General features: G+C 42.5%; 1 protein-coding gene across 1 annotated transcript in view; it reads right to left on the bottom strand.

Annotated features, from left to right (window-relative positions):
• Positions 1-2374: 2374 nt before the first annotated feature.
• SNTG1 (syntrophin gamma 1) overlaps positions 2375-15760 on the bottom strand; it is a 357912-nt gene continuing 344526 nt past the window's right edge. Inside the window, exons 18-19 of the mRNA XM_064480809.1 lie at positions 13046-13156; positions 2375-4617 (exon numbers count right to left, since the gene is read on the bottom strand). Coding sequence (XP_064336879.1) covers positions 4459-4617; positions 13046-13156 — 270 coding nt within the window. The 3' untranslated portion in view covers positions 2375-4458. The remainder of the gene's footprint in view (positions 4618-13045; positions 13157-15760) is intronic.

Here is a 15760-nt window from a genome sequence, read left to right as displayed (position 1 = left end):
GCTGGAATATATTTACAGAAGCATTTCAATCTGTGTGCTTGTACATCAACTAATTATATTTCTTTTTACGTCTCCATAAACACAGATGTATGTATAGAGTAAATTTTATCTAAAATGAATTGCGCTTATTTTTGTGGTAGTGGGACTTAAGACACTATCTATATCGATTTTTTTTTTTTTTTGGTATCTTTTTGTCTGCTTTAATTACTTACGATGAACATGTAGTATTTTTTTCAGCAGATTTTTTTTTCCCAAACCAAAAAACAGATGCAAAGTAAGAGAAGGTAAAGATGTTCATTTAGCACCTAGAATGACGTGGATATCAGAATTGCTTTAAGGTTATTTCTACGATCACTCACTCTATGGCAATGAAATTACCTGAAGACAAGTGTGCCGTGGGTGACGCTAGGTGATGAGCTGCTTCTCAGGTACAAAGGACCAGAAAGTGATGCCTGCCTGACCAGACCTCTCAGTGTAGATTGAGCTCCTAATGGACCATTGGGAGGATATCAAAGTTGTCTTGCTTTCAACTGATGTAACTCTGGCTGCCTCAGTTATTCGGCAAACAGCATCTCTGTTCAATCTTCAATGCCTGCTGGGGTCAGATAGCTAAGCCTCGTAAATGCTGATGGACCCGGACAGATCGTGTCCTGAAGAGGTGTGCACTCCAGGCAGACAGCTGAGCTTGTCAGGGTCGTGCTCGAAGTATATGTGAAACTTACAGCTCAGACCCAGGAAGTGAGAACACAGGTGTACTCAAAAGTATCTGTTTTTATTTTCCAGTATGCGTCATTAAAAAAGGTACAGTTTTATTAGTAGTACATTATGAACTTAAAGAACAAAGTGACAAATTTTTGTCATAGATTTTAATGTACATTTTACAAACATCCACCAAAACAATTAAAAATGAAATAAATATATTTACACTCCACATTTCTGGTATTTTCATATCATTTTAATATGTATAAAACATATAACATTTATAATATTTTATTTATCTTTAAAAGCAACTTCAGATGTGCAAATAAGTGAGTTATGATTTTATAGTATTCAGGACCAAGGATAAATCATAAGAGTTTCAGAGAAGTGAATAAAGCAGGTCCTTATGGAGGGTCGTGGGACAGAAGGGCTAAGACCAGCAAAGTGTTTGTTGCTAATATTGAAACATCGACACTTACCTTTAAAAGTTAAGCACAAGATTGTCCTTGTGCTTTTAAAGCTTCTCCACCTTGCTGATTTCTAGCAGTCTTTCTAAATAATTGTGAGGATTATTATTTGTCCCCAGTAATCAAGCAAGCATTTCTCCAGTCCAGCGTTCAATGTAGGCAAAGTTTATGAACAAGCTCTGTTTTCGAAAATGAAGAAAACCTCTAACTTTAAACTAACACACCCAAAGGAGAGTTTCTCTGTTGACAAAGTGAATGTAGGATGGACGTTTATTTTCGAGGAATTACATTTCTTCTCGGTGAATGACAGCTGTGTGATCAAAGGCTTTCAAACAGTAAGTTGGTACATGTCTGCAAAGTGGGCAAGGATTGATGAGTGGATGATTTCCCCTTAAAAACAGTGCTGGGTTGTAAATGTTGGGGTACGCATTACATTTATATTACCTATTAATTAAAGTAGCTCTGAAATAAATACTTGTTGCAATATAACAAATTAAAAATGCCCCTGCTTTAATATACTTCAGCTTAAATGAATTGTTATTCTTTAGCAGGCAAAATGCATTCTTATAGTAGTTTGCAAAGATTTCAAGTGATGTTTGAACTCTCTTCTCTGACCTAAGTACCTTTATAATGTAATGTTCCCTTTGAATTCATACTATTTACACTAGAATGGACCTGTGGTGTATATACATATACACATGTGTATACATGTGTGTATATGTATGTATAATGTGTATGCACACACACACATACCAAGGCACTGAACAGGGATACACGCTATCAGGCATTCTGCTGTGAAAATGTGCTCTAGTACAAACTAGGATTTGATGACTAGACCTCATGCATCTAAACCTAAATTACACGAGAAATAGAGATTTATCTGAGTATTTTGGTTCATTTCTAACCTTTCTCATTCAAGTAGTCCAAGTTGTAACAAATGACAGTGCCTAATTGTTGCTCTGTGACTGAAAACATTAAATGTTATTCGCTAACTGATGAAAATCAAAATAAGATTTTTATACTAAGTGGCTTCTCCACTAATTGTATTAAGCAGCAATTTAGACCTGTGGTTTTTTTTTCTCCCAAAGTATCAAAAATAAACACAATATGATAGTATTATAAATTTTAATTCAAGCTAAAATTTACAATGTAAATTTAAAGGATATTAAGTATATATTTGAAATATATTTTTCTATATAATTTGTGACTAGCATTTCATTCTGTATATACATATATGTGTATGTGTGTGTGTATCTTGCACAAGGAGTTACACACTCAGACGTAGCTCATTGTGCACCTTGTCCTTCATACACACAAGCACAGGCTAGAAGATTTTTATGATACAACAAAAAAGGTGTTTAATTAAATGCCTTTTTGTATTCTTTAAATGGAGCTTTTACAAAATCTGACATTGTTTTTTAGTGATTACATTACACTTACATAAAGATTTAGAACTATTTCTTTTCCTTTAGGCTAATTAGCCCGTTTCGTATTGCCTGTAGACTGCTGATCACACTAGGACACATGGACTTGCCCTACGCAGGGCACACTGGGGGCGACTGTGCTTAGCCACAGAGGTTCTCCAATGAACTGGCCACCACAGCCTCTGAGCCTCTGTCTGCCACTGCCCCTTGAGTTCACTAGTGGCCTGTTTTTGGTGGGCTTCTGGTTTTAGAATGACTCTTATGTTTGATCAAAACATAGCAATAATTCTGTAGTGTTATCCCAATTAGGGACATGTGTTTCATTTGATGGTCAAACTGCATGAACACTGCATGTTGTCCAGCCTGCCACGGGTCTTTTCATAAGGTTCCTCGATCGAACTTAACCCTCACCCAGGTTTTCTTTTCAATTTAATGTGCTTAAGAGTCAGTCAGGTGCAAACTGAGTGAGTAACTGATAACGATTATGGAAGTCGTTTGATGTTTACTTTTTAATTATAATGTTCATGTGTCCTTTTAACACATCATCTGTTTCCTTCTTTAGTGACTTTTTTCCTTTCTATTAAAAAAGAAAATTCAAACCACCATGTTAGGTACTTGGTCATCTTCCCAGGGGAATATCCAATGTTGGGTGAGTTGGGAAAGCATGTGTTAACAAAAAAGTAGCTTTTCTCTTTCTTAGTAGGCAGGGGACAGTCTGAAAGCAGATCTCAGTAGAGCTGCAGCGAAGGACAGACAACATTATAGGAAGAGCTAGGTCACACCTGGGGCGCGCGTCGTGTGCGCAGCTCCAGCGCTTCCAAATCCCCTCCCTCTTTACTTTGACTTTCCTGAGACAACCCGCGAGGCAGCTCATTTGGTGCTAGGGAACTCCTTTTTATGACATGGCCAAATAGACATTTTAAATTTTATTCTCATATCTCACCTTATTCTTTCATAAACTGTAACTAAAATGGGAAAATGCCATCTACCTAAGTGATAGCGTTGAGAATGCTTTCTAGGGACGTTTTGGTCCAGGACTGACAGGCAGGGATAGGACTGCAAAGAACTGTTCCAACGTCACATGTGTTGATACTATTTTCTGTACAAAAGTTTCCGGGGGTCACTGAAAGTTTAGCTAGAAGGTAAGTCCCAGGGCAAACATCAATCCCCTTAAATGAAGGACAGAGCAAGTGGTCACGGACGCGTCCTTCCTTCGTAATGAAACCGACACGTTAGCGAAGGAACACTCGGCGTCAATGACCCAAGGCGGAAACCGCCCCTTGCACGCGCGTCTGCCCCGGGCAAGAGGGAACTGCCCGTCTGCAATTCTCAGCAGTGTCTTACAACCAGACAAAGCCGGATGCCAGTGTCAGGTCACGGGATGCGAACACAAGGAGGGACCCAGACCGGCGGGTGCAGGCGCCCTCCTGAGACGCGGGTCCTGGCGCGGGTCTCCCTGCTGCCTTCAGGTCACTCCCGGCGCAGCGACCCGGGCCGGCGCACCTGAAATACCGAAGCAGCCGCTCGCTGTCTTTATCACAGGTGCCTCACAGTCTGTGTGTTACCTACATCCTCGAGCGCTGCGTCCCTCGCCTGCAGCCTGAGGCCGGGGCGCCGGGGCGCGTCCCCGAGGGGGAGCAGGGCCTCTGCCCCTGTAGGGGGGCTGCAGAGCCTTTCGAGACACAAGTGCCTTGGGGATCTGCAGGACCTTCTTCTTCTTCTTTTTTTTTTTTTCTTTTTTCTGTTGCGGTTTCCATGTGATTCCGCGGTGGCCTCGGTGATGTGCTCGCTTCTCCAGCGTGGGAAGCGAGTGGCCACCGTTCCGTCCCGCTCACAGGTCGCGGCAAGCGGGACGCCGAGCGCAGCCGTCAGGTCGCGTACTTGGCTTTGCCCGTCAGCCCCGAGCTGGAAGCAGCGGACGCCGCGGCCTGGCTGCCCAGGAAGAAAGGGTCCAGACAAGCCACTTTGGCAGCAAAGAACGAGTGAATGCAGTGAAGAACGGCGAACAGGTTTGAAAACTCCAGCTCCTGAAAGGGAAAGCAGAACGAGTTACGTAAACGAAAAAAATCTCCTTAAAAATATTGAAAATAACTAGGCAGCTAGGTCACAGCTGGACAATGTCTTTCAAGCGCAGTAGACCCAACTAGCATCAGTTCCAGCTAATGAGATACCACAAAGCTCCCCAAATGCACCTGTTGTGTTTCTAGTAAGCGCTCTGCAGTTGTTGCAAGTGTCTGGTTAATTTCCAGAGCTCCGAGGAAGTTAACTCCGATAAAAACTAGACGTAGTTCCCCCGACGTGTTTCCAGCTGCCCCCGATTCTTCTGTGGTGAGAAGCATCACCAGACACGCTGACAGGGACCTGCATTGCCAAGCGGGAGCCCTGCCCCGTCCTCATCTTGCCTCCTCGGAATCGACACACTGGAGCTCTGCAGAATTTGTAGGGAGGGGAGAAGTATCTGGGAGTTTTAGAAAACTTTTGGTTCCAGATGCCAGAAAGAGTCAGAAATTGTGAAAAGCAGGCTACGTAAGAAGCGGCTCCTTCTTTTTCGAACTGGAGGGAGATCCTTCGTCCCAAATCCGCACCCAGCTTTGTGAATATTAAGCTTCCTAATTGGTGAGCCCTCAAAGGCCAGATGGGCATTTATGCAGATTACCGGTCATTCCCTTCCAAAAGGCAAACTTCCGCACATCACGAATTCTTTAGTAGGATCTTTGACAGACACTGCCTGAACATGCAAAATGTTCATTCATCGTGTTATATATTCAGTTCTTGCCTTCAAACTACAGAACACTGTGTCCCTAGGGCAATCCTTTAGGCAGGCACTTTTATCCACAATTTATAATGAGAAAATGAAGCTTTACAGAGCAGAGCTGGAAAGGAGCATTACTGTAACTCAATCCTCACATTCTGATTTGAGCCTTACTAAACCATAATATACATGAAAGGTCTCTTTTGGGAGCACGATGTCTCTGAGGCCATGGAGACTGGGGGTTGGCAAGGGTTTGGGGAAAGAAGTCTATTTAAAATGTTTCCAAACTCTGCACTGTTCCACTAAATAAAAAAGCAATTTTCTTTTTCTTTCTCTTATTGGACACAAAGCACTCCATTGGCTGCCAGGCCACAAATCCAGTAATTTAGGATTAATATGCTGTATACACTGGTTTAGGAAATATTTTAACAATGCTTCCATGGGAGGAATGGTCATGAATTTCAATAAATAAAGCTACAACCATGCTTCTAGAAGACAGCCTGTTTTGAAGTCAGAGGATTGTCTGGCCATTTTATATCAAACTATAAAATACATATACATAAAGATAATAAAAACATTAGAACTAGTAAACTAAATATACATATGTATTTTTAACCTAGAAAATGTGTTACGGACAACTATGAGAATATGTTAGTGATCCTTGATGCATTCGAGTGTGTATTAACGTAATAAATAAACCTTTATTTTTTAAAGTACCCAATAACAATAAAATGAGCTTTTTTATAAATTGTCAAACAACTACAATAGTGCTCATAACTTCAACTGGGAACCATTCTAGAAGAACTAGAAAAGTTCTGAAAAGTTTAATGAGGCTTTAGAACACAGATGGGAAATTTTTTCAGCTTTCTGAGTAATGAAGTGAGAGTTTATGAATTTTTGCTTTCAGAGAAAAAAACAGCAGACTTCTGTACTGTAGCATTGTCCTTACATAGCCAAAACCCAACAAAAACACCAAAACCCAAAACCAAAACCAAAGAATGCTCCCCTAAATCCATGAAAATCCACATGACCTTTTTTTTCAGTATTTCTGAGATTTTTCACAACAAAAATTTAAATACTATTTAGAATTTTTAATCTTCTACTACATATGGGCACTCAATCACATTCCCCAAACAATCGCATTTCTTGCTAAGTGAGCACGAGCTGTTATGTGTTTGCCTGTGGCTGGGGAATGTGTTATGAATTACTAGAGTGTGTGTCACTGAACATTGTCTACTTAACACATATAACAAGGTCTGAGTCCACTTACTAAACCATTTTATCATTTAAAAAATAATCTTTAAAAGAAAAGAAACATTGTAATAGCCTCCATATTTAAAACATTGGCCCAAGTTATCTTTTTATTTTTTGTAAGGTTTATTATGACATCTTAGACATATAAAATTATATGTATTTAAGGTGTATGACTTGATGATTTGATATATACACACATTGTAAAAAAGTGCACCAACATCGAGCTAATTAAGCTAATTAACACAGTTCCCTCTGTGACTGCTATTGTGTGTGTAGTGGGAACGGTTAATTTTATCTATTCTGTCTGCAAATTTCAAGTATACAAATATTGCTCAAAATTTGTAGATACTGACAGGCATATGCAGAATAGATAAACAAGATTATACTGTATAGCACAGGGAAATATATACAAGATCTGGTGGTAGCTCATAGCAAAAAAAAAATATGACAATGAATATATATGTATGTTCATGTAGAACTGAAAAATTGTGCTCTACACTGGAATTTGACACAACATTGTAAAATGACCATAACTCAATAAAATAATGTTAAAAAAAAGTGAAAAAAAGAAAAAAAATATTGCTACTTACGTCATTACAGGTACATTAGCTCCCTATTCATCCTGCAAAACTGAAATTTGTGCCCTTGACCAACGTCCCCCCATTTCCCTCCCCGCAGCCCCTGGCAACCCCCATCCTCCCCTCTCCTCTGCTTCTGTGTGTGGCTGTTTCAGACGCCACATGCAGGTCGGGTCACACGGTGTTTCTCTTCCCGTGTCTTGCTTATTTTGCTCCACTTGCTTATTAGGACCTCACTCCACTCCACCCAAGCCACAAACAGCAGGATGCCCTCTTCGTGTAAGGCCGAATACTGTCCCACTGTGTGTGTGCACACATGCTGTACATCTCTGTCTGTCTGTCTGTCTGTCCATCTACCTGCTGACCAGTCAGCCCAACGGTCTGTTAATCTTCTGATCCGTTAAGTATGCTGCTGCGGGTCTGTGCAGACTTCCTGTTTCTTCTTCATTCAGTCTTCCTAGTTTCTATGTCTCTAGGAATTTATCCATCTTCCAGGTTATCCAGTTCATTGGTGTTCATACTAGTCCCTCACCCATTTTCTCTGTGTTATCCATAGCAATGTCTCCTCTTACACTTCTGAATTTATTTATTTAGGTAGCTTTTCTTCTTTATCTGAGTTTCTGACTTTTGTTTTTCTTTTCAAAAAACACAACTTAATTTTACTGATTTTTCCTATTGTTTATTTATTCTCTATTTCATTTATTTATTCACTAATCTTTATTATTTCCTTCCTTATGATAATTTTGGGGTTTGGTTTGTTCTTTTTCTTTATAATGTAGGAACTTCCCTCTTAATAGTGCTTTTGCTGCATCCCATAGGTTTGAGTATGCTGAATGTTCATTTTTGTTTCTCTCAGGTATTTTTTTTAAATTCCCTTTTAATTTCACCTTTTGGCTAATGATTTTTTTCAAGACTGTGTCACTTAGTTTCCATGTATTTGTGGGATTTTTCTGGTTTCTTTCTGTGATTGATTTCTAGTTTCATCCACGTGTGGTCTAAGAAGAACTTTTTTTTTTAATTTCAATCTTTTTAATTTGTTAAGACATGTTTTGTGACCTAACAATTTGATCTACCCTGGAGAATGTTCCATGCCCTTGGGAAGAGTCTGAATGAGCTGTTCTGTTTATGTCTGTTTGGTCCGTTTGCTCTGTGGCGTTGTTCACGTCAGCTGCTTCTGTGTTGGTTTTCTGCCTGAATGAAGCCTCCTACCATAGCTGTGTTGCTGTCGACTTCTCCCTTCCAATCTGTCAATATTTTTTATCTATTAGGTTCTCTGATGTTGGATGCATATATATTTACAGTTGTTACAGCTTTCTGTTGAATTGACCCTTTTTTATTATATAGTATCCTTCTTTACTTTAGGGACAATTTTTGCGTTAAAGTTTATTTTGTCTTATACAAGTTTAGTAACTGAGATGAGCTCGTATCTTGGGCCATAAAGAAAAAGAGAAAGTGAAATCATACAGAGTATGTTCTCTGACTAACTGTATCAGACTAGCAATCATTTCTAGAAATATAACAGAAATCTTCAAATACTTAGAACATAAACATCACACGTCTAAAAAAAATCCATCTGTCAAAGAGGAAGCCTTGAGGGAAATTAAAAACACACTGGGTTGAATGAAAATAGAGAGTACAAGATGTCAAAATTTGTGGAATGCAGCAAATCCAATTCTAAGAAAGAAATTATATAATTAAATGTTTATATTAGAAAGAATGAAATTTCAAATCAACAATATTAAAATCCCACCTAGTGACAGGTGTGTGGTTGCCTGCGAAGGGCAGCACGAGGGGGAGGGCTGCGTGCTTGGTGTGGACACGGGCGTTCAAGTCTACATCTGCTATAACTGACGCAGGGCTACACTCGTACTGCTTCAGTGTGAAGCTCCTGTTTCTTGCATTGTGACTCATTTGTACAAGACACACCCACTGGGGGAAACTGAATGAAGGACATGTGGGCTATCTCTGTCCTAGCTCTCCAGCTTCCTGTGGATTCGTATTTCACAATAATAGTTTTAGTAATAACTGTGTATTACGTTTGTAGTTACGGTTTTATAACACTAAATAAATGTGCCTGAGAAGATACAGTTCTTCATAATCTGTAGTCTAAGACAAGATGTTTCTTGTCTAAAATCTCTAGAAGTGTCTTCTTACACAACCTGTCACTCATTGCTGTGATAGAAATAGAAATGTTATTAAAGCAACGTCTGTGGCTATGTCATGTGAAAATCAATAGAATTTGATTTTTTGTTAAAATCAGTATTTAAATGACCATTTCAAATGCAACTTTCCACAAGCATATTACTTTGAAGGAAAAATGCCAGTGCCTTTTCAATTTGTGTTCTCATCACGTTAGACAACACAGAACATAAGCTTAAGCAATAGTCACAGAATCAGGAAATATCATCTTCTCCCATTGGTCAGTTATGTTTATAGGTTTTAAGGGGGTGTGTGTGTTTGCGTGTGTGTGTGTGTACATATTACACACACACACACACACACACACGTTTTGGTATCCACTGAAACCACTGCCTAAGCCAAAGTAGCAAAATATAATCCCATGTTTTCTTGTAAGAGTTTTTAGTTTTAGCTCTTAAATTTAGGTCTAAGATCTATTTTGTCTTAATTTTTTCTATGATTTGATACAAGGTTTCAAAATCATTCTTTCGCATGAGACTGTCTGGTTGTTGTGTCATTTATTGAAAATAAGTTTTTTTCTTCATTGGCAGTTTTGTCCAAAATCAACTGACTATAAATGTGACAGGTTTTTTTAGGGGGAAGCGCTGTCAGCTCTGTTTCATTGATCCCTGTCTACTCTCATGCCAGAGTAATCAATGCACTCTCTTGATTACCACAGCTTTGTAGTAACTTTTGAAATCAAGAAGTGTGAATTCTCCAACTTTGTTTTATTTTTCTGTATTCGCTATTCTGGATTCCTTACATTTTTGTGAAGTTTCAGGATTAGCTTCTCAATTTACATAATAAAAGCAGCTGATATTTTGAAAGGTTTTTTTTTAATTGAATCTGTTGTTTAATTCAGGGAGAAACTGCCCTTTTTGCAATATTCTCTTCTGATTAGTGAATATAGGATGTCTTCCCCTTTATGCAAATCTTCTTAATTTCTTATAACAATGTTATGTTTTCCATATACACATTTTCCGTATACTTTTTTATTAGTTTTCCTAATAAAAATTTCTCATTCATTTAGGTGTTATTGAAAACAGAACTGTTTCTCAGTTTCATTTGGGAGCTGTTTACCGCTAGTTTATATAAATGTAAGTGGCACTTGTGTGTTGATTTTCTCTATGGAAACACTGCTGAACCGATTTATTAAAGCAGTATTTCAGAGGGGTCTTTATTATTTTTCAATATACAAGATCATAGCACGTGTGACTCAAGGTAGTTTTAACTTTTTTTCTTTTTGCCTGTTGCGTCTAGAACACATAGCACGATGCTGAATAGGAGTGAGAGCAGGCATCCTTGTTCCTAAAATCTTGTGATTTTACCTTCGACACACTGACTATTTAGGATTTTTTGCTCCCGCATACAGTAGATCCTTTTTTGCAGATTCTGTACTTGCAAGTTTACCTACTTGCTAAAATTTATTTGTAATTCCAAAATCAGTATTGATGGAGCTTTCAGGGTCATTTGTGGGGATATGCGAAACACTGTGGAATTTTAGTTACTCTACGGGCACTGCCCTCGCAGACCTCAGACAAAGGGCACAGGAGGGGAGAGGCTGGAGCCGCGCGGCGGCAGCTGTCGTTCACGCCAAGCAGGAGAGAGAAAGTGGAAGTGGGAGAAATAGACAGATTACCCGAAAAGTCCCCCCAAACTGAATACATATTTTTTCCTGGTCAAAAGGGAAAACTGAGTTTTGATTTGTGAAAAAGAAACTTAACTTTGTCCCCAGACTTTCAAAACCCAAGGATAAATCTCAGATCCCGGGGGGCGGTGACCGGCGGGACAGCGGCTTGTTCTGCTGCGCCTTGAGAGGGCCCCGCAGTTGTAGTTTCCAGCTTTCGCTGTTTCTATTGTGCTATAGAGGTTTTTTTTTTTTTTCTTTAATCAGTTATGATATTCATACTTCATAAAATCACTAAATATTCTATTTCATAAGAGCTAGTTTCTAAAAACTAGCTGCAAGTCTTTCTAAGCACCCTGAGGTGGTTAACGTACATCCTGCTTAAGGCAGCTTGTCTCTGATGTCAGTTGAAGATGAGAAAAATCGTGACTGAGGATAAGCTGGGGGTTTGTCTTACGAACTCGGGCTCCTGTCACTTCTAGAGAGCCTCGGGCACTCAGAGCTTGGTCCACGCTCACAGCTAGAGCACGGGGTTGGCACTTCACAGTCCCCGCTTCAGCACACGCTCGTGGAGGAGGGGGGATGGGGTAGCCCGTCAGCTCAGAGAGTTTCCAAATAAAACCCCCCGACTGCGCTGGTGCCCACTCGCACTGCTCGCTGATTCCGACTGTGCGTGGAGAGGGCTCTGAACGGAGGCCATGCACCGCATCTCCTTCCTGCTCCTGCATCTGCTTCGGGTCACGGGCCCCTCTGTGGACTCATCTCATCCGATCTTCATGCTGATGGCACAAGCTCCCTTTCCACTTTTTCCCTACCCGTAACTTTCTGCCAGTTCTAGGGTGTCTTTGAACACGTCATGGAAGTATTTTGGTTTCTCCAAATCTTCTGAAAAGAGTGCGTGCACTTTTATCCTTACAGCAACCATGGAGCTCATGATCTCCATCTGACACAGGAGGACGCTGAGGCTGTTCAGATAACTTACCCGAGGTAACGGGCAACATATTTCTGTGTGGATGTCAGCGTGCTTTAACTATGAAGCTCACATTCTTACTACTACAGTATTTTTTAAAAATTCCCCCTTAGTCATTGTGGTGCATTCTTTAAAGATGAAGTGATCTGCTGAGAGTCTTCCATCTGCCGGGTCCCAGGGCTATTTATTCCTTATACTTTCCCTGCAAAGCAGCAGTCATAGATTTGGTGGTAAACTGCCTCAAGTAACAGAGCTAGGACACGGTAAAGAAGAGAGTCTGCCCAGGGCCAATGCTTCCTAATTTTCTTTCCACTGGATCATGTTGCCCACTCCCTCATTTAGAAAAAGTGATGTTCTCAACAGAGGACGTGTTGAATCCTCAAATGACATCAGTTTCAACCATAAGTCACCCTTGTGCCACGCGGTCCTGTGAGTCCAGTGATGTGACACACGGGCATCCTCCTTGCTTTCTTCCTGTGATGGTACTTTTGATTATTCCTCACAAGGTGCAGTTATTAAAGTTATAAAATAGTTAGCAATTGTACTAGTTTTAATCTTACGCAGTTTACGATCTTGGTGGCTGTGCTGTGCACCAGCACAGCTAGACAGCTCTGTAGCAGGACCAGCAGGCCCGCTGTTCTGCGTGGTGAGATGGTACCGCTTCTTGTTAACCGTCTCCATGTTTAATTTGGTATTTTCAGTGCTGCCCATGTAGGTATCACCCTCCCTCACTGAGAGAAGGCCAGTAACTCACCGATGGTCAGGCTCGCGCATTTATTTTTAAGACTGCTCCTTTCCCTGCTCAAAAATTGCTGCCTATAACATTTGATGAATCTCTTCTGAAACTATTTTTAATACATGAGAAATTAAAACTAAGACACACAACGTGCTGTGTGTAATTTATTTTCTTATGCCCTTCAGTGAAAATTTGCCATTCAAATCTTAAGGTGAATTCATCCTCTTGGCCACGAGGAGTGTTCCAAGGCAAACAGAGGACGTGTGTTTCCCCTCTTTGGAGTCACCTAAACTGTCTCCCCTGCTGCTTCTTACGGTATTAACGCAGTTAGAGGTGGTGTATGTGATGGAATGGGTTTACCTTTGCTTCAATCTGTTTAGTATCTGAATTCTGAAACAAAAACTTGATTTTGCTCTTGCCATCATCCGAAGAGCCTTTAAGCTGAGAAAACTTATACCTCCAAAGCACAGCCTGCAGGGGAGAAAAGACACAGAGGGGTCAGTGCAGTTACGTCTGCGCTCAGACCAAGAAGCGCTCACTTTTAACTGGTAAATGTGAATCCCATTAAGTTAGTACGACCTCCCAGTACTTGAAAGTAAATTAAAACGTGTTTATCAAAGGCTGTAATTTAGTATTCAGTATATCCTTTAACTTCCAGAAATGACTTTTGTTCCCATGACGTACTTATTTAAAAAATACACCTTAATGAGTCAGTCTAAGAGTCTTGCTTTGCATGACGGTGAACTGGGAACAAGCCCCCCGACCGCTAAGTCTGCGTGGGGAACCGGCGGACACCCCGCATCCGTGCCTTTGCTTGTCGTCAATAGACGCGATGAGGTGGTTTTCAGCCGAACGTTCCGCAGACGCTCCCCTGGGGCCGCACTGACCACTGCGTCCTCGTCAGGGTGGACGGCCGGCCTGAGCGAACAGCTACGCCGCCGCGGGCACGACGCCCCGCCGGCCGGAGCGGCCCTCCCCGGGCCTCGCGGCGCGCCCTGGGCCCGGCGGCCGCGGCCCGCACGCAGCTGCACGCAGGCAGGCGTGACCCGCACCTGTCTGAGCGCAGAGCCCCTGCGGCCCGCGGACAGGCCGGAAGATGTCCTGTGCGGGAGAACTTTCTTCATTTAGAGGAGAAGCGAGCCTGCAGCACAGAGGCCCCTGCGCACGTTTCGCGCTCTCGCCCTGTCCGGCGCTTTCGGGAAAAGCGGTGGCGTTTCGCGCCCTGGTGACCCTCCCGGGCCCTCCCGCTGCTCCGCCCGCCCGCCCCGCCTCCCCGGCCGCGTTGGGAGCCCACGCGGCGGCCCCGCGGCCCCCGTCCCGGCGGCGCGGCCGGACACGGCCGACCAGCGGCGGGCCTCGCGCTGCGGGAAGCATGCGCGCCAAGGCGGAGTCAAGGTCACAGGAGACAGACGCCGCGCCCTCCCCTCGCGCTGGTGACGTCCCGTTACTGAGGCGCGTCCTCGCGAGAGGAGGGGAGCCAGACCCCAGCAACGCGAGGGCTCGGGCCCCGCGCGCTCCAGCCTCCAGTGCGCGGCGTCGGCCGCCGGCCGGCGACACCCCCTGTGCCGCTGCCTCCGCCGCGCAGTCGTGACCGATGGGAAACCCCGCCACCAGCAGTACCCGTAGTGTTAGCACCTGGTGGAGGTAAGTCCAAAAGGAGGGAGAAAAGAAAACAAACAAAAGCTGACAGCGGTGTGTGAACAGTTTTGAAATCTGGAATTGACCCAAACTTCATAACAAATGGTCACAGACTAGATTCTCACTTCCTCAGGGCTTTCCATAAACGATTGTTTCTGCTCGCTTCTGGGGAAGAGGCAAGCAAACTTGGTCAAATCCATGTGGTGAAGTTCATTAGCCTAATAAAGTCTGAGGATGTTTTCAGAAAAAAGAAACTCATTTAACTTTGTCTATGTAAATTGTCCTGTGGAATACATCTCAAGAAAGGATAAAAAATTGCACTATAGAATAAAATAGTAGTTTTAGTAATAATGGAGCACAAATAACTTACTGATTTATTAAAACTTATTTTTTATTTTTGACAGTATGAAAGTGTTCAACTCAGCATATTCTATGAATGATTACATAAAATGTACCTGGCATTTTGAAGATACCTTTAAATATTTTTAAGTCTCTAAAAGCTGCAAGTAACGATATCTACACGCGTGAAGAAGAGCACGATGAATCGCGGCGTTCAGCGCCGTGGCTGCAGTAAAGCCGCCGAGCACGGCTGAGGGGGAGCCGCGAACGGGAAAATGCGCAGGGAGGGCCCAACCCCCAAGCGCTCTCACAACTGAAGACCTTTTGCCTCTGAGCTCTTCTTCATAGCAGATGCATGTTATGTAAATTAGTGCGGGCTGAGGCGGGGACAGCTCGGGGTGGAGCGCGTGCTCAGCGTGCGTGGGGTCCTGGGTTCAATCTCCAGCGCCTCCACTAACAATAAATAGATAAACCTAGTTCTATTCCCCAGCCCCCGCAAAATGCAGGAAGACAGAACAACGCTAAAAAGTTTGAATGCAATGCCATTTGCATTTATAATTTAGGCTCATCATTCTTAACCCAGAGAGAAATCTTTTACAAAGAGTGAATCCGTGTGAGATTGAAGATGGAATGCTGAAATATTATCAAGCAGAATATTCGCGTGAAGATGACAAGGCCTGTGAGGCATCACTCGTTCCTGACGCCGAGTCACCGATGGGTGAACACCCGTACACCGTTCACTGCCGGTGTGTCCACTGCTGTGCTTCAGCGGAACGTGCTTGCTACAACGACCATCACACTGCGCTAGACCCTGTCACGCGGTCCCTCTAACCCCTGCAAGAGCTAAACCATCGCCAGAGTACTGCCCTTTCCCAGAGGAAACAATTACGGGGACACCACACACACACACACACACACACACACACACACACACACACACACACACACACACACTAGATACTTCACAGCTACTAAGTGGGGGGCCAAACCCAAGTCTGCCATCCTCCACGGTTCCTGCTGGTCTTTAATCCCAACCTACCTCTTTGATTTTCTGGAATTACTTGCCTAACCAAACATCAAAAACCCACTGCTTGATGA

Source organism: Camelus dromedarius, chromosome 30 (genome assembly GCF_036321535.1).
Source record: "Camelus dromedarius isolate mCamDro1 chromosome 30, mCamDro1.pat, whole genome shotgun sequence".
Taxonomy (NCBI): domain Eukaryota; kingdom Metazoa; phylum Chordata; class Mammalia; order Artiodactyla; family Camelidae; genus Camelus; species Camelus dromedarius.
Note: the sequence above shows the minus strand (reverse complement) of the source record. Positions and strands in the feature narration are given on the sequence as shown.